At 37.5% G+C, this 21,771-nt stretch overlaps 1 protein-coding gene across 1 annotated transcript in view; it reads left to right on the top strand.

Moving 5' to 3' along the window:
- The window catches only part of DPY19L4 (dpy-19 like 4), a 52,219-nt gene extending 30,767 nt beyond the window's left edge, over nucleotides 1-21,452 (top strand). The window contains exons 12-19 of the mRNA XM_075549476.1: nucleotides 284-442; nucleotides 2,723-2,842; nucleotides 5,576-5,696; nucleotides 7,693-7,749; nucleotides 8,378-8,460; nucleotides 12,020-12,152; nucleotides 18,743-18,901; nucleotides 20,371-21,452. Of these exons, the coding sequence (XP_075405591.1) occupies nucleotides 284-442; nucleotides 2,723-2,842; nucleotides 5,576-5,696; nucleotides 7,693-7,749; nucleotides 8,378-8,460; nucleotides 12,020-12,152; nucleotides 18,743-18,901; nucleotides 20,371-20,535 (997 nt within the window). The 3' untranslated portion in view covers nucleotides 20,536-21,452. The remainder of the gene's footprint in view (nucleotides 1-283; nucleotides 443-2,722; nucleotides 2,843-5,575; nucleotides 5,697-7,692; nucleotides 7,750-8,377; nucleotides 8,461-12,019; nucleotides 12,153-18,742; nucleotides 18,902-20,370) is intronic.
- The last annotated feature ends 319 nt before the right edge of the window (nucleotides 21,453-21,771 follow it).

Raw genomic sequence — 21,771 nt, 5'->3', positions numbered from 1 at the left:
CCTTAAAATTGTGTTTGACCTTAGAGAGACTTGATAAGAAGAAAACCGTAATTGTAGATTGATCAGGATAGTTGTGATGAAAGTGTGTGCTTTGTTGAGGATTACTAATAATCATGTTTGTTTCTAAAAGATAGACCTTGCTGTTACCTTTTAAGCAAATGGATTAAAGGAAATAAATGTGGGATTTGCTTCGTTCTTCTTGAGATCAAAAGTACTTTTATATTTCCAGGTTTAATGCACCAGAAATTTTTAATGGCGTGTTTTTTGTTTTCTGTTTCTATAGGAATTTTACAATGAATTGGCTCCTTTGTCAAGAATCCCTGCAGGCCCCATCTCAAGATTTTTTTTTGCGATTGACACAGTCTTCTTTGTTACCTTTCTACATTTTAGTCTTAGTTATTTGTTTTCTTTCTATGTTGCAAATTATTTTTAGAAGAATTAAGTAAGTACCTATGACAGTCATTCACAGTCCTAGCTAATATATTATGAAAATATGTCAAATGCTTCTTTTCAATACTCTTCCAACATTTACATACTGTAAATTCACTCTCTACGTTGATATATAAAAGTATCATTTATAAATTACCCAGGTGAAAGGAGCCTCTGGAGTGGCACAAATTGTTACTTCCTTGACTACTAGCTAAAAGGCTGGTGGAACCACAGGCCTGGTGATCAGTCCACTTCTGAAAGGCTGCGCCCTTGGAAACCCTAATGGAGCAGATCTCTGCACACATGGGTCTGTCATAAGTGGAAATGAACACAGTGGCAACTAACAATAACAGCATCAACAAATCAGATAAAAATTCAAATTTAGCTCTTAGTTTTAGTGTTTTTTTTAATTGTGAATTGGGTGGGGACATTGACATTTCAGACCACAAACCCATCAACTCTGTATTCACTGATTCAAACCACTTCTCAGACCGCTCCCCTCTACTCCATCCCTCTGCTTTCTCTTCTTATGGACCTCCACTCTCCCTTTCACCCAAGTCAGTCCTGTCAGCCAGCCTCAGACTCTTGCTTTATCTATCACCACCCCAACCGCCCACTCTAAAGTCTGTTCCCTTTGGTATGTAAGGGTTTTCCCCCCAACAGTTTTGTTGGCACATCATTTACATATCATACAATTTGGTAGTTCAGTCATCTCAAGGAGAATTTTACAATTATTGCCACATCGATTTTAGAGCATTCCTCCTCGCCTTCCATGGCTCAGTGTGCGTGACCTTTAAAATGAGTTGTGCACACGGACGCAGGCTGCCAGCCGAGGTCAGCCGGACAACTCTGGCCACGTGGCATAGTCACAACCAGCCTGGGTCCCGACAGCAGAAGGCCATCTGTCAACTGTGAATGTCTGTGTCACAGTAGAGACAGTTCAGAGTGACAAACTGCACGGCATGCACACATAGGCACGTGTGCACACATGTACACACGCACAGGCACACAAGTTTAATACAAACCAAAAGCCTAAAAAAAAAAATGAGTTGTGCAATCACACTCTGTGTGTAAGTCGTGGTCTTGGTTTTTAGTCTTAGGGTAGTGGCCTCACATTATTTGCTATTTGTGATTGACTAACTTCATGAAGCATTCAACTTTAGTATATCTAATTAGGTAGTGCCCAAATTTAGTATAGAAGTAATTTTTAAACAGTTAATTTTTTATACACAGGTTTACTAATTTGCTCAAATGTTGACTAGGGATCATTTCTTCCATTTTTAAATTGTAAGTTTTGACTTCTTAAATATTTTCTTCACGTTTGAAAAGAGAGTGTATGTAATATCCTAATTTTGGTAGCTTAGTTATTTAAATTATGATTCAACCATATTCATTTAGCAGCTGTTAATGGAGTGCTCACTGAGCTTAGAAAACAGAACCTAAAAATATCCCTATTATTATATTTCTTGTATTCACAAAATTATCGTCAGGTTCTAAAATCCATTTACAAAGACTTGGAGATAAGTAAATTAGGCATTTGACTAGCAAAATATACAAATTTTAAGAACTGTCTCAGTTATCTAGTGCTGTTGTGACAAACATAACACTAACAGGTGGCTTTAACAAATGCTTTTCTCAAGCTAGGTGGCTAGACAACCTGCATCTCAGGCTCCATTGGAAGGCGCTCTCTGTTCTCTGCTCTGGCAGAGGGCCTTGTCTCTTTCCAGTTTGGTTTTTTTGGTTGTCTTCTTGATGATTTTCATATCACATGACATGTACCATATTTTTACTCCAGTTAACACCTGTGTTGTACCTTTCTTTTTGGCCAGTTTGGCTCCCTCTCCCCTAGTATTAACCTAAGCATGTTATACTAATATTTTTACATGTCGCTATAAAATAAACTACCTCTCAAAGTTATATTCTTGCTTCTCTAAAAATAAATAAACTGCCTCTCCCCTGAAGTTTGCAAAAGAAGCTGAATACTTACATATTTTTTAATAAAAATACCGTGTATTTTCCCATCTCTGCTTGCTTACTTAATGTACACTATTTTTGTTTCAAAATAAATTGACTTAAAACACTGCATATTAATATTGCCTCATCTACATAAAGAAAACTCATTCCCAGATGGGATTATTAGTACTGGCATACAGGTCAGGATTTACAGTACATATCTTTGGGAGTCACAGTTCAATCCATAATAAGAACCTTTTATGTTTCTTTTCATGAAGAAATTGCAATCTTAGGTATGGCCTTTAAAAATGTATGTTAATTTTTCATTTCTTTTCTGTAGTGGTAAGTCAGTGAAAGAAACTGGTACTCTCGAAGATGGACGGATTGGAGGAAGGCCAGAAATAATTTATCATGTAATTCATACTATTTTATTGGGTTCTCTTGCAATGGTTATAGAAGGGTAAGTTTTTATTTGATCTGTGTGTTTTTCCAGAGGTGTAGCCCTGGTGGAGCAATGGCTAAGGTCTTACCTGTTAGCTGGAAGGTTACTGCTGGAGGAGGGCTGTGTCCATGCGCTTTCTCCACCAGTTACAGCCTTGGACACCCCTGGCACGCTTCTGTGAGAGGAAACCATCCCTGTTACCTCCCACAACAATACTGCGAAGATAATTTGTTGTTGCTAGGTATTGTCAAGTCAGCTCCCACTCTCAGTGACAAAAAGCACTGCCTGGGCCTACACCATCCCCACAATTCATTCAGTTTAAGCCCATTATTTCAACCACTATGTCAATCCATCTCACTGAATCAGGCTGAAGAATGATTGCAATGTATTTAGAATCTCTATGTAATCTGTTAATAGTGAAAGAAAGTTTGGGGGGTTTTACTCTCGAATATCCTATTAGTCTTTTGGATTTTCTGTGGAGAGGCTATGACATAGTAAATTATGCATTAGGCTACTAACCTTAAGGTCATTAGGTCAAAACCACCAACTGTGCTGCAAGAGAAAGATGAGGCTTTCTACTCTCCTAAAGAGTTACCATCACGGAGAGCCATAAAGGCACTTCTACTCCTATGTTGTAAGGCTGCTATGACTCAGTATCGATTGGATGGCACTGAGTAAGGAAGATGTATAGGATCAAAGCATCGATTTGTACTGTGTCCTAAAATTTTTGCCATGTTGTATTTCTGTTCTCAAACGATTCCAGAAATTTTTCAATTTTTTAAATTACTGAGTAGTTTTAAAGCAGGGTATTATTCATTTCCCTTGTGTTCAGTTTTTTCCCTTGATATTTCTGTTGTTGATGTCTCTATTTATAGGGTTGTGATCTGAGAAGATGTTTTGTAATTTCTCAGTATTTTAAATTTGAACTTGCGTTGTGTGATGCGGTCTATTCTCGAGAATATTTTATATGTGCTAGAGAAGAATGGATATTGTGCTGCTGACTGGACTGTTTTGTGCTGGATGTCTATGAAGCCAGCTTGGTTGATTGTGTGACTTACTTCTGCGTCTTTGTTTCTGTCTTTGAGTTTCTTTCTGCCCCTCACTGAGGGTAGTGAAAGACTTACTATTATTGTAGAGTTTGGTCCTTATCTCTTCAATTTCGTAATGTGTTTTGAGGCTCTTTTATTGGGTGCTTAGATATTTATTAGAGCCAGTCCCTTTGTTTAACTGACCCTTCAGTCATATGCTCTTAGGAGCCCGGCTGGCATAATGGATTATAAATTGGGCTGTTGACCACATGGTCGGCAGTTTGAACTCACCTGCACTCTGAACGAGGGTGAAGAGGCCTTCTCTTCCTCTAAAGATTTACAGTGTCAGAAACTCAAAAGGGCCAGTTCTACTCTGCCCCAGAGGGTTGCTGTGAGTCAGAACTGACTTGGTGGCAGTGATTGTATTGCATGCTAATATCTGTCTTAAAGTCTGTTAGAAATTAGTATTTGCTACTCTTCATTTTTGGATGCCATTAGCTTGATAGAAATTTTTGTCTTTGTTCCTAAAGTGTTTTCTTGTAAGCAACATGTATAGATCTGTCTTCTGTTACTCTGTCTCTTGCTTGGTGTATTTAATTCATTTACATTCAGTGTAATTATTGATAGGGGTGAATTTATTGCTGTGATTTTGCTGTGGTTGTTTTTTTGTGGTTTTGCTGCTAGTTTTTTTATACTGCATAATTTTCTATGCTGAGTTAATTTTGTGTGGGTTTTTGTTAGCATGTTCGTCATTTCTGTTGTTTTTGTGTTTACTTATACTTTATGATTTTCCTCTTATTTTGATGAGGTTTATTCATTTTTTATAGTTACCCTGTGGTTATTAATTTCTTCCCAAGTTAAGACAGTTTGTTCTATTTTGAACATTTCTTCTTCATTGGAAACTCCACACCTACACTCCTTCCTATGTTTACTTTGTAATTGACTTCATTCCAAATATATATCGCCGGTCCTATTTTTAGCCTTTCAGATTTGTTTTAATTTGGCTACTAATATCTAGGTTGACTTTTGAGTTGTGTTGTCATGTGTTAATTTCAGTTTTTGTTCACTATTGTTTCTGTTTTTTTCAAATCATTTTATTGGTGCCTTTTGTGTCACTGTTCTAAGAACTTCCCTCAGTAGTTCTTGTAAGGTTGGTCTGGTTTTTACACTTACACTAATATTTCCATAGACTCAGTTACCTGAAATGAGGTGATTAAATTGTTCACGTAAGTGTGCAGAGCTATACATAGGAGGGATTTGACTATAGCATGTTGTTTTACTAGTTCGAACTCTCCAGCTGGTCCGAGGAAGAAGAAGGAGGCCTGTCTGCTCCAGTAACGATACATAGTCTCAGAAAGCCTGTGGCGCAATTCAGCTTGGTGCTGTAGGGTTACTCTGAGTTGGAATCAACTCACTGACAGTGGATTTATATAGGGTATTTTAAATTTTTACAGGTTTTGGGAAAGCTGTAACAGTTTGTATTCTTTCTATGAATATAATTTTATTCCACTCACATCAATAGTATTGCTTATATCCCATCCTTATTTAGTAATCCACATGCTTTCTTGAATATTTAAGAACTGAATAACTGTTGCTGAAAATTAGAGGCTATGTGTTTTCAATTTTCCTTTGAATTCCATAATTCTGTGAGTAGTTTAGAATTAAAAAATAGCTGATCTAATGTTCACAGGGATCCCATCTGTGGTGCCTTTTTACCTTCCAGCTTAAAGTACCTCTGGACTCCGTATGTGTGCATGTTAGCAGCATTTGGTGTCTGTTCTCCAGAACTTTGGACGACCCTTTTCAAATGGCTTCGATTAAGGACTGTACATCCAATACTTTTGGTGAGTCATTATTATTTTGTGTCACATACTTGTTTCCCTTTCAGGTACACAAAATCAAATGCTAAAAAATGGAAATCACATGGAATACAATTAAAATGGAAGCTACATCTAATACAATTAAAATAGCAGGAATAAATCACTATGACTTAATGGTAGAAAAAGAGATGTTTTTAAAAACCAGTTTTTAAAATTTCTAATGATAAAAGTAAAGATTTTTATTGCAGACAAAAAATAAAATGTAAAAATGGAAGAGTAATGTGAGAAGCCATTAAGAATTAATTTTTATGTTTCTTGGTTTTATTTAGCTCCATGATGATGTTTTCCATGTGAATGGAAATTTACTCTGGACTGTCTAGGTGCTTGGAATACAAAGATAAATATAAAATATTAATTTTATCCAGTAGATCATAATCTCTGAGGCATAAAACAAATTATAAATATTCTTAGGCTGCTACTGAAACACAAAGAGTAGGCTACTTAATTCAGTTGTTTTCAGGACTCAAACTTTCCAGTCTAAATTTGAAAGATGACAAGTCAAATGAAGGTGGGGAAATGGTTGTTGATGATAGAAAGAATAGGTCTAGAGGTAAGCAAAGACCATGGTGTAATCAAAGGGATTGAAAAAACAGAAGCAAAGAAAAAGAGTAATATATTTAGTTTTGATGGCAAATCAAGTTTGATGCAAAGATGATATAAAGATGACACCTGGGAAATAGAAGCTGATCAGATCATGGAGGCCTTTGAATGCCATGATAAGGAACTTAAGTTTCTCAACATGACGGTATATTTTTTGTAGAGAAATAAGAGAGTCAGACTTATGTTTTCTGTTAGATTATTTTTACAGTTCTGGGAAGGGCAGACCTGAGGGTGGATCTAATAAGAAGACTATTTTCCAGGTACAGGCCAGGATGGATTACAGTAATTAAAGTTTCAGTTTGTTGAGAGCTAAGTTAAATGCTTACAAAGATGATATGTTTGGAAACTAGTTCATGTTTTGGGTTTTCTGACTCCAAACCCACTTGATAAATACTGTTGTATACTGGAGTGTTTAAAAAAGTTAGGAAAGAAGATTAATATTACCTAGAGATTGATTAAATTTTTTTGAGATTGATTAAATATTGAAGGAAGAGGAAGAGGAATAAATCATGGATGTATCTAGGTTGGTTTTTTTTGACCTTGTGAATTTCAGGGTTATCAGTAGGAAGAATAGTTTTGGAAGGAATGATTAATTAATGATAGTCACATTATATTTGACAGTCTTATTCTCAGAAATATGTACAGTCTTTCTTTAACATATTAGTATGCGATTAATACGAGAGGGCTTCAAAATGATGTTGTTTTTCAAGTTTTATTGGTATATAATTCACTCCATACAATTCATCAAGAGGAGTTGTACAGTCATCACCATAGTCAGTTGTAGAACATTTTCTTCATTCTTGTACTTGTTATTATTAGCTGCCCGTTTCTCCTCAACCTCCCTACCCACGGATAATCATTAATCCAGTTACTATCTCTATAGATTTACTTTAAATACTTCTGCGAAAAGATGGAATTAAAAGATAACAGAAGTTTTCCAACAACTTTTTAAGGCCCCTCATATATTGGTTGTTTTTTCTGTTGGTTTTTGGTCGTAATTCAGTATCTTTTATAAGCTTCTCATAACTTAAATTCCTGGCTAACTATCAAATATTGACTGCCTATTTGAAATGCTATTCTGAGCACTGGCCTTTTTATGTTCTGCATTAAATTCATAGGCAATATTTCTGCCTTCCTTTACCTTCAGCATAATATGTTGAAACTCAGTGGTCTTTTATCCATCTTCACTCCAGGAATTAATTTTCACGATTACTTTTCAATTTTTCTGGCTAAAATGGTCATAATTAAAAGGAAATGTGAGTTGTGGTATTTGTTGCTAGACTTGTAGTCATAATCAAGTACTTTAAAGGTGCATTCTAAAATGTATTTATTTGTAACTCTTTGTGTTTCAATTTTCTAGGCTCTTATTCTGAGCATGGCTGTGCCTACTATAATAGGTTTTAGCTTATGGAAGGAGGTAAGAAAATCAGGTCTACATTATTGAAATATACTTTTTTTGTACTTTATTTCTAAGTAGTGATAAATATATATTTGTGTGTAAGGAGGAAGCTTATTTAGACATTTTTCTAACAAAATATAATATTGCTGTTATAGTGTAGTACATTCCTTTATTAATTTATGAGTATTAGTATCCTATGTTCTTAATAATACTCTTTTTAATTCAGTTTATAATTCAGAAATTAAATTGAATAAATATGTCTTAATATTTTAAAAGTTTTAGTCCTTCTTAAATTCTAGTAAAATGATACAAATTCTTTGGTTTACCATACTATCAAACTAATTATCAATTATTTTGTAGACCATTTAGCCTGCTTTAATTATTTATTCTGTTTATTTAAATGTGTGTATATGATAGGCAAAACTAAGGATCAGTTGTTTGGAAATGACAGATATTTGTGGAATCAAGACAATGAATGAACGATAGGATTGAGATTGAGAAGAATGAGCAGGTCACTAAAAGAAAGCAATGAGCTCCATGATATTTTTCCCGTGATATCAGTGCTAAGTTAGTCTTTTGAAATACTGTGAACACTTAAACCATTCTAGTTACTTATACCTTCTGAGGATTTTGTTTTGTATTTTAGTTTTTTCCAAGATTAATGACAGAATTATCGGAACTACAGGAATTCTATGATCCAGATACAGTGGAACTTATGACTTGGATAAAGTAAGAATTGTACTGCGCAGGATGATTTGTTACAGAATTAAATAATCATAATATACTATCTGATGGATTTAGGGGAAATAACAAATTAATACTTTTCTGAATTCTCACTGAACTCAGGAATGTTGTTTTTTGTTTTTAGGAATATCTATTTTTTTATTCTAATTTTCTAATTAAACTCATTTCTGTGGTCTTGAAAAAATGGCATTGCTAAGTTCAAAATTTTAGGTTTCCATTTTTGGCGATATAGCAAGCTAGATAACCTGAGAATCTACCTACCTTCAATGTCTCCCCAAAACCAAACTTACTCCCATGGGGTCGATGCCAACTCATAGCAATTGTAGAGAAATTAGGTAATCATGAAGGTGCTTCTGTGCCCAACCTAGAGGTGCTTGGGGATAGCTTGCTGATCTTTGTAACCAAGGGATGTGGGCTTTGCTGCCCACAGAACATGACGCCTTGGGCCAGTGGATGTAGGGAATTGCCGTCGAGATGTCTCCCACCACGTACACATGCATAACTCCAACCAAGGAAGACCCATTGCCATTAAGTTAGTTTGACCCGGAGCATCCCTGTAGGACAGAGTAGAACTACCCCATGGGTGTTCCAAGGCTATAAATATTTAGGGAAACACATTATCACATCTTTCTCCTACAGAGCAGCTGATGGATTTGGACAGCCAGCCTTTCAATTAACAGCTGAACACTTTACCACTGTGACACTAGTATTTCATAAATGACACAGGAATATTTAGAGGACTATACCATCAATGAAAGGATGGACTAACAAAAATCTCCACCAAATGGTTTTTAAAAATCATTTTATTGGGGGCTCTTACAGCTCTTATAACAATCCATACATGTGTCAAGCACATTTGTACATATGTTGTCATCATCCTTTTCAAAACGTTTTCTTTCTACTTGAGTCCTTGGTATCAGCTCCTCATTTGTTCCCTCTCTCCTCTACTCTCCCACCCTCATGAACCCCCGGATAACTTATAAATTATTTTTATATCTCACACCATCCACAGTTTCCCTTCACCCATGTTTCAGTTGTTTGTCACCCTGGGTGTGCGGAGGGGGGGGGGTTATACGTTGATCATTGTGATCTGCTCCCCTCCTTTCCCCCCATTTCCCCCTATCCTCATGGTATCACTACTTCCATTAATGTTCCTGAAGGGGCTATCTGATCTGGATTCTGTGATAGCTCTTATCTATACCAGTGTGCATGCTCTAGTCTAGCCGGATTTGTAAGGTAGAACTGGGATCATGATTGTGGAGCGGGAGAGGGAGGATGGGGTGCGAAGAAGCATTAAAGAACTAGAGGAATGTTGTATGCTTCCTTGGTGCTATAGTGTAGCTTGGCTGACTCGGCCCTTCCTTGTGACCCTTCTGTGAGGGGATGCCCAATTGTCTATAGATAGGCTTTGGGTATCCACTCTGACCCCCACCTTGTTCACATCAATATGATTGTTTTGGGTCTTCTGATGCTTGATACCTGATCTTGTCAACACCTCGTGATCACACTAGCTGGTTGCTTCTTCCATGTGGGTTTTGTTGCTCTCCTGCTAGATGGCTGCTTGTTTATCTTCAAGCCTTTAAGATCCCAGACACTATATCTTTTAATAGCTGGGCACCATCAGCTTTCTTCACTACTTTTGCTTATGCAGCTATTTTGTCTTCGGTGACTGTGTCAGGAAGGTGAACATCAGAGAATGCCAGGTTATTAGAACAATGTTCTTGCGTTGAAGGAGTACTTGAGTGGAGGTCCAATGTCCATCTGCTACCTTAATACTTAACATATAAATATATGCACATAGACTATGCCCCTGTTGTTATATGTAAACATATTTGCTTATGTATGTGCCTGTATTTATACCTCTAGAAATGGCCTTTGCCTCCTACTTCTCTCCTCTTATTTCCCTTTGTCCCACTATTAAGTTCGACCTTCATTTGGAGTTTAGTTATTCCTGTTGGCTACATTGCACTTGATCAAACCCCACCAGGCATTCTACGCCCTCCTCACCATTGATTTTAGATCATTTGTTGTTCCCTTGTCCCTGGGTTTGTTGTCTACCCCATTCCTCCCTATGTCACTCCCAAACCATGGATCCCACTGTTTTCTCCTCAGGATTGTTTATCCTGCCTCTCTTATGTAGATATACATTAAAAAAAAAAAAAAAGCCTGTAAGTAGTACCAGGTCTGTCTGTCTACTTTTTTTTCTTTTTTTTTTCTGTCTGTCTACTTTTATGAATGTTTTCTAATTGAGTCTGTTGAGGTACCACACCCTATCCCAGAAGCCTCTTTTTGGGATTCCTCAGAGACTTAATTGCTTTGCTCCCCTTGCTGTTCTGTTGCACTCCCTTCCTGTTTCGCCCTGATGTGTGGGGGTGGGGGCAGTCTGACTTGGCACAATTCTCCGTTAGATTTTTCATTCATTTTTTTGAACTAATTTTTTGAAGCCTTCCTTGTATAAGCCTCCCAGAGGTTGGTTTTGGGTTTAAAATTATACTTGTTTAATCTAGGAAATCCCAAATTGAAATTAGTTTAAAGAAAACTGGCCTGTTGTCTGATACACCTCCGAAAAATTACTTGATATATAGCACTCTGAACTGTTATTTTCTTGTGTGTGTGTATGTGTGTGTGTGTATACAGAATAATGCTTTACATACAGCACTGTACTCACTGAATACTGTCTTGGGCTGTCAATCACAGAAGAAAATCTACCATATAGATGTATGACATGCCATGTACTGTTTTTAAAGGTATAGGAAAGGACTGTACCTGATACTTTCGATGCTTGTACTTTGTAGTACAATGGAATAATTATTCTGCTTCATGTTTGTTTTCCCACTGGGAGCTCACGACACACTGGTCAGATGCTGTCATCTTTGCATTCCCATGACCTAGCAGTTTACCTAGCATGTAGTTGGTGGACCCTGCAGGGTGGGGGTGTGGATGAGTGGAAGCATTAGGACAGCGTTTGGAGACCTCTCGTAGGTGTCCTACCCCTGTAAGCAGCATGTATCTGGGGCTTGGGGTCATGTTTCAGAGTGGAAAAATCTTATTTGCATTATCTGCATACAGACACATGGGTGAAAATAAGGAAGAAGCAGAAGATTGATAGTTCTGGAAATAATTTATTTGTGGTAGTTGATATTTGTAAAAGATGAATTTGAGAAATTTAGCATCACTGTCAACTTAGCCATGCTATTGAATATAATGCCTTCTTGTCCCTCTCACTGCCCCCTAATTGTGCACTAATTTTTAATGTAGCATTATTACCACCTAACAGATGTATGTTTATTGTTTATTATCACCTCATGATGTCTCTTGATAGCAGGAACTTTTTTTTCTTAATTTCTTTATCTCTAGCACTCAAAATATTGTCTGGCACATAGATGTTCAGGTTTTTTTATATGAATCCATGAATAAAGTTAATGAAAACTCAAATCGAAACTTAACTGTACACAAACACTTTGTGTTTCTGAGTTGATATACGTCACTGATCTCAAGAGCATACTGCCTTTTCCTTGTGTAAAATCTTTATGGTTCCTTGTAGAAGACAAGCTCCAGTCGCAGCGGTGTTTGCAGGGAGTCCACAGTTAATGGGTGCGATTAAATTATGCACCGGATGGATGGTGACAAGCTTGCCTCTGTACAACGATGACGATCTCCTCAAGAGGAATGAAAACGTAAGGCGTTCCAAGGCTGCGTTTGCATCTTTCACAGCACCCTTGTACTTTGCTCACTACCCTTCTGTGGTGCCGCATGTGTCTTTAGTGTATTGCAGAGACAGTGAGGAACAACGAATAATCTCAGACCATAAGGATTAATTATATTTCGTTTTAGGAAGTTGTATAATATAAGGGGGCTTCAAAAATCCTTTTGTATATTTAAGAACTAAAATGAAATACTAAGTCCATTGTTTTATGACTAGTGTTGCATATTTCTTAGAGAAAGTACATTTAATTTTTCACAAAGTATCCAGAAAACTGATGGGTTATATTTAAAAAAGGAAACATTCCCAAGAAAATAGGATTCTTAACCCAATTAATGAAAAGATTATCAACTAATATCTTGACACACTTTGTCTTTTCAAACAAAAATTCTATTGCTCATGAAACACTGATTTAATTTTAGATAGAGGCTATTCTCTCCATAACATTAGAATCTAAGTTAAATATCTATGATGGTAAGTATAGACATAATAAAACATATGCCTTCTCTCTGGGGGACGGACAACAGAAAAGTGGGTGAAGGGAGACGTCAGGCAGTATAAGATATGACAACATAATTTTATAAATTATCAAGAGTTTGTGAGGGAGGGAGGCGGAGAGGGAGGGGAAAAATGAAGAGCTGATACCAAGGGCTCAAGTAGAAAGCAAATGTTTTGAGAACGATGATGGCAACAAATGTACAAATGTGCTTGGCACAATGGATGGATGGATGGACTGTGAGGAGTTGTACTAGCTGGCCCCCCCAGTAAAAAGGTTTTCATAAATGAAACATAGGCTCACTCAGTACTTTCTCCATGTACAATTCAGTGGCAGTTGTGCTGTTTACGTTGTGAAACCATTCTCACCACCCGTTTCCACGTTAGTCTGTCACTGTCAGCATCGACAACGTGTTCCACATGAGTCTACCACTGTCAGCATCGACTCCGTGTTCCACACGATTCTACCACTGTCAGCATCAACTCCATGTTCCACATGAGTCTACCACTGTCAGCATCGACTCCGTGTTCCACATTATTCTACCACTGTCAGCATCGACTCCGTGTTCCACATTATTCTACCACTGTCAGCATCGACTCCATGTTCCACATGATTCTACCACTGTCAGCATCAACTCCATGTTCCACATGAGTCTACCACTGTCAGCATCGACTCCGTGTTCCACATTATTCTACCACTGTCAGCATCGACTCCGTGTTCCATATGAGTCTACCACTGTCAGCATCAACTCCGTGTTCCACATGAGTCTACCACTGTCAGCATCAACTCCGTGTTCCACACGAGTCTACCACTGTCAGCATCCACTCCGTGTTCCACACGAGTCTGCCACTGTCAGCATCCACTCCGTGTTCCACACGAGTCTGCCACTGTCAGCATCCACTCCGTGTTCCACACGAGTCTGCCACTGTCAGCATCCACTCCGTGTTCCACACGAGTCTGCCACTGTCAGCATCCACTCCGTGTTCCACACGAGTCTACCACTGTCAGCATCAACTCCGTGTTCCACATGAGTCTGCCACTGTCAGCATCGACTCCGTGTTCCACATGAGTCTACCACTGTCAGCATCGACTCCGTGTTCCACATGATTCTACCACTGTCAGCATCAACTCTGTGTTCCACACGAGTCTGCCACTGTCAGCATCGACTCTGTGTTCCACACGAGTCTACCACTGTCACCATCAACTCCGTGTTCCACACGAGTCTGCCACTGTCAGCATCGACTCCGTGTTCCACATGAGTCTACCACTGTCAGCATCGACTCCGTGTTCCACATGAGACTACCACTGTCAGGATCGACTCCGTCTTCCACATGAGTCTGCCACTGTCAGCATCGACTCCGTGTTCCACATGACACTACCACTGTCAGCATCGACTCCGTGTTCCACATGAGTCTACCACTGTCAGCATCAACTCCGTGTTCCACACGATTCTACCACTGTCAGCATCGACTCCGTGTTCCACACGATTCTACCACTGTCAGCATCGACTCCGTGTTCCACATGAGTCTACCACTGTCAGCATCGACTCCGTGTTCCACATGAGTCTACCACTGTCAGCATCGACTCCGTGTTCCACATGAGTCTACCACTGTCAGCATCGACTCCGTGTTCCACATGAGTCTACCACTGTCAGCATCGACTCCGTGTTCCACATTATTCTACCACTGTCAGCATCGACTCCGTGTTCCACATGAGTCTACCACTGTCAGCATCGACTCCGTGTTCCACATTAGTCTACCACTGTCAGCATCGACTCTGTGCTCCACATGAGTCTACCACTGTCAGCATCGACTCCGTGTTCCACATTAGTCTACCACTGTCAGCATCGACTCTGTGCTCCACATTAGTCTACCACTGTCAGCATCGACTCCGTGTTCCACATTAGTCTACCACTGTCAGCATCGACTCTGCTCCACATTAGTCTACCACTGTCAGCATCGACTCCGTGTTCCACATTAGTCTACCACTGTCAGCATCGACTCTGTGCTCCACATTAGTCTACCACTGTCAGCATCGACTCAGTGTTCCTACGCAGGAATTCTCATTTTCATCCTCTCTTGTACGCTGGGTAACCGCTCTATTCTTTGGGTTTTATATGATTTGCTTATTTCATGTAAGTAAAGTCATACAATTTTTGCCCTTTTGCTACTGACTTATTGCACTCAGTCTGTTGTTTTCAAGGCTCATTGTTTTTACTTTTTATAAATCATTTTTTGTGGGGCTCTTGCAGCTCGTGTAATAATCCATGTATCAGTTGGATCGAGCATATATGTACATATGTTGCCATCATTTTCAAAACATTTTCTATTTGATCAAGGTTTATTTTTGTTGCATGTGCCAGTACCTTGTTTCTCAGCATGACTGATTGTATGTACCATGTTTGTTTATCCATTGAGACATTTTTATATATATTTTTACCTTCTGGGTAATATGCTGCATTGTGCATTGCTGAATAGGTTTCTATGTGTGTTTCTGCCTTCAATTCGGTGTGTACACCTCGGGTGCGAATTGTGGGGTCCTATGGATGTTCTACACTTGACCTCAAGAAATACCCATCAGTTTTCCACGTTTTATCATTTTATATTCCCACTAGTAATGGATGAGGCTTCTAATACATTTTTTATTGTTGAGAGGTATATAATATTTGTTCTAAGAACATATAAAATTTTTGGTTTAAATGGTAACAAGCCAGGGTGGTGTAATGGTTACGCGTTGGGCTGTGATCTGTATAGCTGGCAGTTCAAAACCACCAGCAACTCCAAAGGAGAAAGATTAGACTTTCCACTCCCATAAACAGTTATAGTCTCTGAAACCCACAGGGGGTTGCTATGAGTCAGCTTGGTTTGATGGTAGTGAGCTTGGTTTTGGTTTCCTATTTAATACCAGTGACAGACTGTGGGTCTAAATATTCTATTTTTCAATTTGATAGAATTTCATATAGTTTTAAAATATATTTAAAGCTAAGGAGGGAGCTGCACTGACTTTGTGACCTTGAGTCAGTTGGATACTGACCGAATGAATAATAAAAGTTCTTAACTTCCTTTTTTTAAGAATTAAATGTGGTTAGCAATGATGGCAGACCAACCCTCCTCAGGGGAAGAATATCAGGATAGTAGGTGAAGGGATAGAATGGGCGTGTAAGATGCGTATAAATAATAACAATATGTAATATATTAAGGATACGTGGGAGTGGCAGAGTAGAGGAGGGAAGGAAAAAAAAGGAGCTGATATTAAAGGGCTCAAGAAGAAATATAATATTTAGAAATTATTGAAGCCTATAATTATGCATGTCCACTTGAGATAACAGATGTATGATTTGTTATTATATACTCGTGCATAAGTTGAGTTTTTCAGCACATTTTTAATGTAGTTTTTGTGGTAAAATTAGGTGCCTTGCATCAAAGAACAAAAAAATCATATCATTGTGAATGAAGGGGAGTACAGAGTGGAGACCCAATGCCCATTTGTAGGCAACTGGACATCCCCTTACAGAAGGGTCACAGGGAGGAGATGAGCCAGTCAGGGTGCAGTATAGTATTGATGAAACATACAACTTTCCTCTAGTTCTTTAATGTTTCCTCCCTGCCACTATCATGATCCCATTTCAACCTTACAAGTCTGGCTAGACCAGAGCATGTATGCTGGTCCAGATAAGAGCTGGAACCACAGGAAATCCAGGACAGATAAACCCCTCAGGACCAAAAATGAGAGTAGTGATACAGGAGGGGAAAGGGGAAGGTGGGGGAGAAAGGGAGAACCGATCACTATGATCTACATAACCCCCTCCCTGGGAGACAGGCAACAGAAACGTGGGTGAAGGGAGATATCAGTCAGTGTAAGACATGCAAAAATAATAATTTATAAATTATCAAGAGTCCATGAGGGAGGGATGGAGACTGGGGAAAGGAGGAGGGAAAAAAATGAGCTGGTACTAAGAGCTCAAGTAGAAAGAAAATGTTCTGAGAATGGTGATGGCAACAAATATACAAATGTGCTTGACACAATGGGTGTATATATGGATTGTAATAAGAGTTGTATAACCCCCATTAAATGACTTATTTAAAAATAAATTAGGGGCCTTGGTGCTGATATTCAGGTCGGCTTATATTTGAGTATATATGGTATATAAGAGCCCCCCTAAAAAGATTTTTAAAAAGAATTAAATGAGATAAAGTACTATGGCTAAGCTTTTGTTTGTTATTACTGTGTTACTACATTTCATTGTATTTGCATACACTTAAGTAAAATGGGATGTTCAAAAGCAGGAGCCATCAATTCCATCCTAAAAAATCCAGTAAGGCCTCCAATAAAATGATTTTTTTAAAAAAGAAAACTAAAGAAATTATTTTGAAATAAATGGATTTCCTAATTTAAAAAAATCTAGTAAGTCTTCATAAAAGATAGTCCTTGAACTAGGCCTTGTAGGATGAGTAGAAACTTGTTTGGGGGAAAAACCATGTAAGGACACTTCTAAAACTTGCTGGGGAAATTCCATTTATCTGTTTTCATTATCTTTTTATTCCACTTTAACTCCCCTCTTATGGCCCCAGGCTGATAAAAATAACATGGGCCATAATTTGTATGGCCATAAAACTAGAAAATAAAATAAGGCCAAATTCTGAAGGGCCTGGAATGTTACACTGAAAAATTGAAACTTTTATCTAATTGGGAATCATCAAAAACTGTTAATAAATCTAGGTATGTAATAATTAAATCTGCTTTAGAGAGTTAACATTCTACCATGTATTGGCTAGCCTCCGCCTGTCCCAAGAATAAGTTAATCTGAGTAGAATTGCCCCTTATGGTTTCTAAGAATGTCCGTTTTTATTGGAGGAGACAGCCGCTCCACGCGTGGCTGATGGGAATCGCCCGTCTTAGGGTTAGCAGCCCAGTGAGCACTGGGCCATCAGAGCTTCAGAAAACATGAATAGTGCCAAGATTGAGAAAAGCTGCCTTAGGCAATCAGTAAGTTATAGACATTTCATAGAAGTGTGTTTATTTTTTTAAGTATCTTTATAGTATATTTGGCTTCTCAAAACCTAAAAAATGTCTATTAAAAAACTATATAGATTGGATAAGATACATTCATTTTCATGGCCAGTGTAATGAATGAGAAACTTCTTTAGCATTTTGTGTGCCATATACTATCCTTAGCACATCAGTGAGCAGTGGCCTGGGAGTGACAGGTGGCTAGCTGCTGAGTATTCTGCAAGAAGATTGGATTTCTGATCAATTTAGATTTCAAGGGTTTTTTTCCCTCTTTCTCTATTGCCGGGACAAATAACGTGTGATGCTTTTGGCATAATGTTTAGTTTTGGTTTTTTTCTCAGTCAGATCTGGCCCAATATTAACATTTCAGAAAAAATTTTAGTAGGTATTAATAAGGAAACAAGGATCCTGGTGACAGAATGGTTAACGGTTTGGCTACTAAACAAAATGCTCATGCTTTGAACTCATCAGCCAACTGCACAGGAGGAAAGACCCAGAGATCTGCCCTCTTACTGATTTCCACTTAGACATGCACTATCATACATCTGTGGTAGGGATCACAGTCAGTCTAACTCAACTCAGCTCCAAACAAGAACAGCAGCACGCCCTCTGTAATCTTCATGCATTGCATAGTTTCGTATGACTGTTAACACAATTTAGAATTTAATTGCAAACACTACTAAGTTTGCTAATTTTTTTATCTTTAGCCTTGCACCATTTTGAAAGGTAAATATACACTTCCTAAGGTCAGGAATAAAATTTTGACGAGTAAATATCTTTATTTTCAAAGATAGTACCCGGCACTAAGAACCTAGCAGACGTTCAGTATATGTATTTTTTTAAAAAGAAAAACCCCACTGTCATGTCAATTCCAACTCGGTGGCCTAGATCTAGGAAGGCGAATCTGTCCTTGTGGGCTCACGAGACTGACTTTACAGGAATAGAAAGCCTCGTCTTTCTCCTGTGAAGCAGCTGGTGTTTTTCAACTGCTGACCTACTTTTGATTAATCGAGGTTTTGAAATCCTGTTTAAAATCAGTTTTTATTTTGCCCTTTCAGATCTATCAGATCTATTCAAAGCGATCTGCAGAGGATATTTATAAAATACTGACATCGTACAAAGCTAGTTACCTAATTGTAGAGGATTCTATCTGCAATGAGGTGGGAACCATGAGAGGCTGTAGAGTTAAAGATTTATTAGACATCGCAAATGGGCACGTAAGTAATTTGGAAAGTTAAGCCTTTTTTCTTTTGCTCTTTTGAGAAAAATGATTATTTGAACTTGTAATCTTAAAACTTAATATTTTTGGAACTTCAATAGAGGTTATTAAATCATGGAACAAACTTATTAAAAGTAGTTTAAGTAGTTTTAAACATACAAAGAAAATTTGGATGTTTTTACAACTAAAAAAATCAGTATTTCTACACTTGTAAATAAAAGATGGCATAAATTGATAAATGGTAATTTTATTTTTATTCACCTTACTATAGACAGAAGCTAGGAAGGTTTTGTATATAGAGAGAACTTTCTTATAATTTAATAGGTATCTATGAAAACTGCTTTCTAGATTAACCCAGTACCTTTTAAATTAGCTTACCTATAGTCCACAAAGTGTGTGTATTTGGAGCCACTGTAGTGTTAGGATGTAGCTGGATCCTAATTTCTATATTTATTTACTTGATGGCAGTGGGTGTGCTTGATAATTAGTGTCGTAGACTCGATGCCCTAACACCCAGAAAGTTGCAGGTGGAAACCCAAGGAGAACTTGAGCAGGTCATTCTCACTGGGAGTGCAGATTCCATTTTGGTTGCAGCCAAGATTTCCCAAATTATATTTCTTTGTCTTATTACCTCATTTTGGAGGTAAGGAATTTGTTTAGTGATTTCCATCTTTCTTTCTTTATGATGCCTTAATCTTGCAATAAAAAACATAATGTTTTATGTATGTGTATTTTGGATTTCCTCTGTTGATATTTGATAACTGTGCTTTTAGTTTGTTGGCAACTAAACGTTTTATTAAGCACTGGGTGTGCAGTGATTACTGGTGTATTGCATCTGGTACTTGGAGCCTTTCTCTTCTCTTCTAGGCTCAGGTCTGCCCTCCTTTTTGCTCCGTTTTTGAGTGTATTGGTCATTTTTGTCATGTAATGCCAGGCATGGGTTCAAAATTGTCTTTGTATCTTTCCTATACATGAGAATTATATTCAGTGTTTCAATGTTATAAAGCTCTTCCTTCATGCTACTTAAGCCACCTTAATTAACATTGCTAGGTAAGAATGTAAAGATTCACATTAGTTGACATAACATTTACTAGATAATGGTGAATCAAGAACAAACAAGAAGAGATTGACTATGTATTGGAAGTATAATGTGTCCATTTCTCAGCCTTTGTAAGCTCCATGACAAGGGTCTTCCAAGAAACGATAATGGTCTCTGGAGACATTGCCTTCTAAATTTCACCAGTGAATTTTTTAAAAATAGGAAACATTTTACAGTGGTGTCTCAGCCCCAGATGGATATGTGACTCTTATGAAGAGGCTTCCATTTACTAGACCATCGATGATGTTTTATGGTTCATATTTAACAATGTTTTTTTTTCCCATATAAGTATAGTCATTTGCACATTATTTGCTTTTCTCCTATAGGTTTAATAGCCTTTTAATGCTATGTTTCATATCTTTTGATAGGTGGTTTGTGAAGAAGGAGACAAGTTGACCTATTCGAAATATGGGCGATTTTGTCATGAGGTCAAAATTCACTATTCTCCATATGTGAACTATTTCACCAGAGTTTACTGGAACAGATCCTACTTTGTATATAAAATCAATACTGTGATATCCTTCCAGTCTTGAAGCGCAGCAGAGCCTTTAAGACTTAGCACTACAGGAAGTGAAATGTGATTTTCTTCTCCTGCACAGTTCTTTTGAGATCGGAATATCCGCGTTAGAAGAGCTGCTGCTGCGTTTCCTCGGTTCCAGCTAACCGTGTGCAGAGCTCTGTGGGAGAGCAAGGTCACCTGGGACTCTCCTGTGGTGAAATGTCAAACCTGCCACCCTCCAATATTCCAGCCAGATGTCTTCCTTACTATTATTTGGGCTTTAAAAGGTTTACCTTCTAAAATATTATAAGATTTTCCCCATAGATATTCTATCTTAATATTGATCTTGAATTGAGTATACTTCAGGTCAGAGTATAGCTCTCAAACGTAACATTTAATGTTTAATGTGGTATAATTATATGATAGATGGAAAGAACTATTCTTCAAGCTAGTTCTGTTCATGGTTGATAGTAGAATTGAAACATCATCACAAAACTAATTTGAATGTTAGCTGAAAATATGTAGCATTTAATTTAAAATAGAAGTTATATAAAGAAAGTGAATTAAAAAAAAATATGCACAAAGATATATGCAGTATTCAGAACACCAAGAATTTGTCATGATACTGGTCTCATCATCTGCGTATTATAAGTGGGCACTTTCTGAGTAATTAACATAATGTATGATATACTGTATTTTGTTATTTTCTATATCGTTAGGCTTGTTTGTTTATTTTTCATTTTCCCCTAAGTTTGATACCAGTTTAATCATGATAAAGCAGTAACCATTGCTTTCTTTGAATCTTTAAAAGTGGATATTTGGAAGAATCTTATTCAGGGTTTTTAAAAATATGGATGTGAAGTATATGATCGATACATTCATATGTTTTCTACTGACTGAACAATTAAGTTAAAATTTAAATATTTATCAAAATAATATGTATACCAAAATGAGCAACACCATCTGCAGCTATAGCCAGATACTCTAGACAGATACAAAATACCAGTACTGTTACTTAGAAATTCTATGCAGTCTTTAAGAACATTAAGAACAAAATGAGAACTATAATAAAATCTGTAGTAATTGCATCACCTAAATAATTATCCTTGAAATATTTTCAATTTTAATCATGTTTTAAAATTCCAAGTAATTAATTTGGTACTATAGAGATTTGGGATAGATATGTATTTTAATAAGATGCAAAGCTTATATAGTTTTACTTTATGTACCTGCTTAGCAATTGGTTCTCAGCATTTTCATTTGTTAGTGT

The sequence above is a fragment of the Tenrec ecaudatus genome, chromosome 5 (genome assembly GCF_050624435.1).
Source record: "Tenrec ecaudatus isolate mTenEca1 chromosome 5, mTenEca1.hap1, whole genome shotgun sequence".
Taxonomy (NCBI): Eukaryota; Metazoa; Chordata; class Mammalia; order Afrosoricida; family Tenrecidae; genus Tenrec; species Tenrec ecaudatus.
Note: the sequence above shows the minus strand (reverse complement) of the source record. Positions and strands in the feature narration are given on the sequence as shown.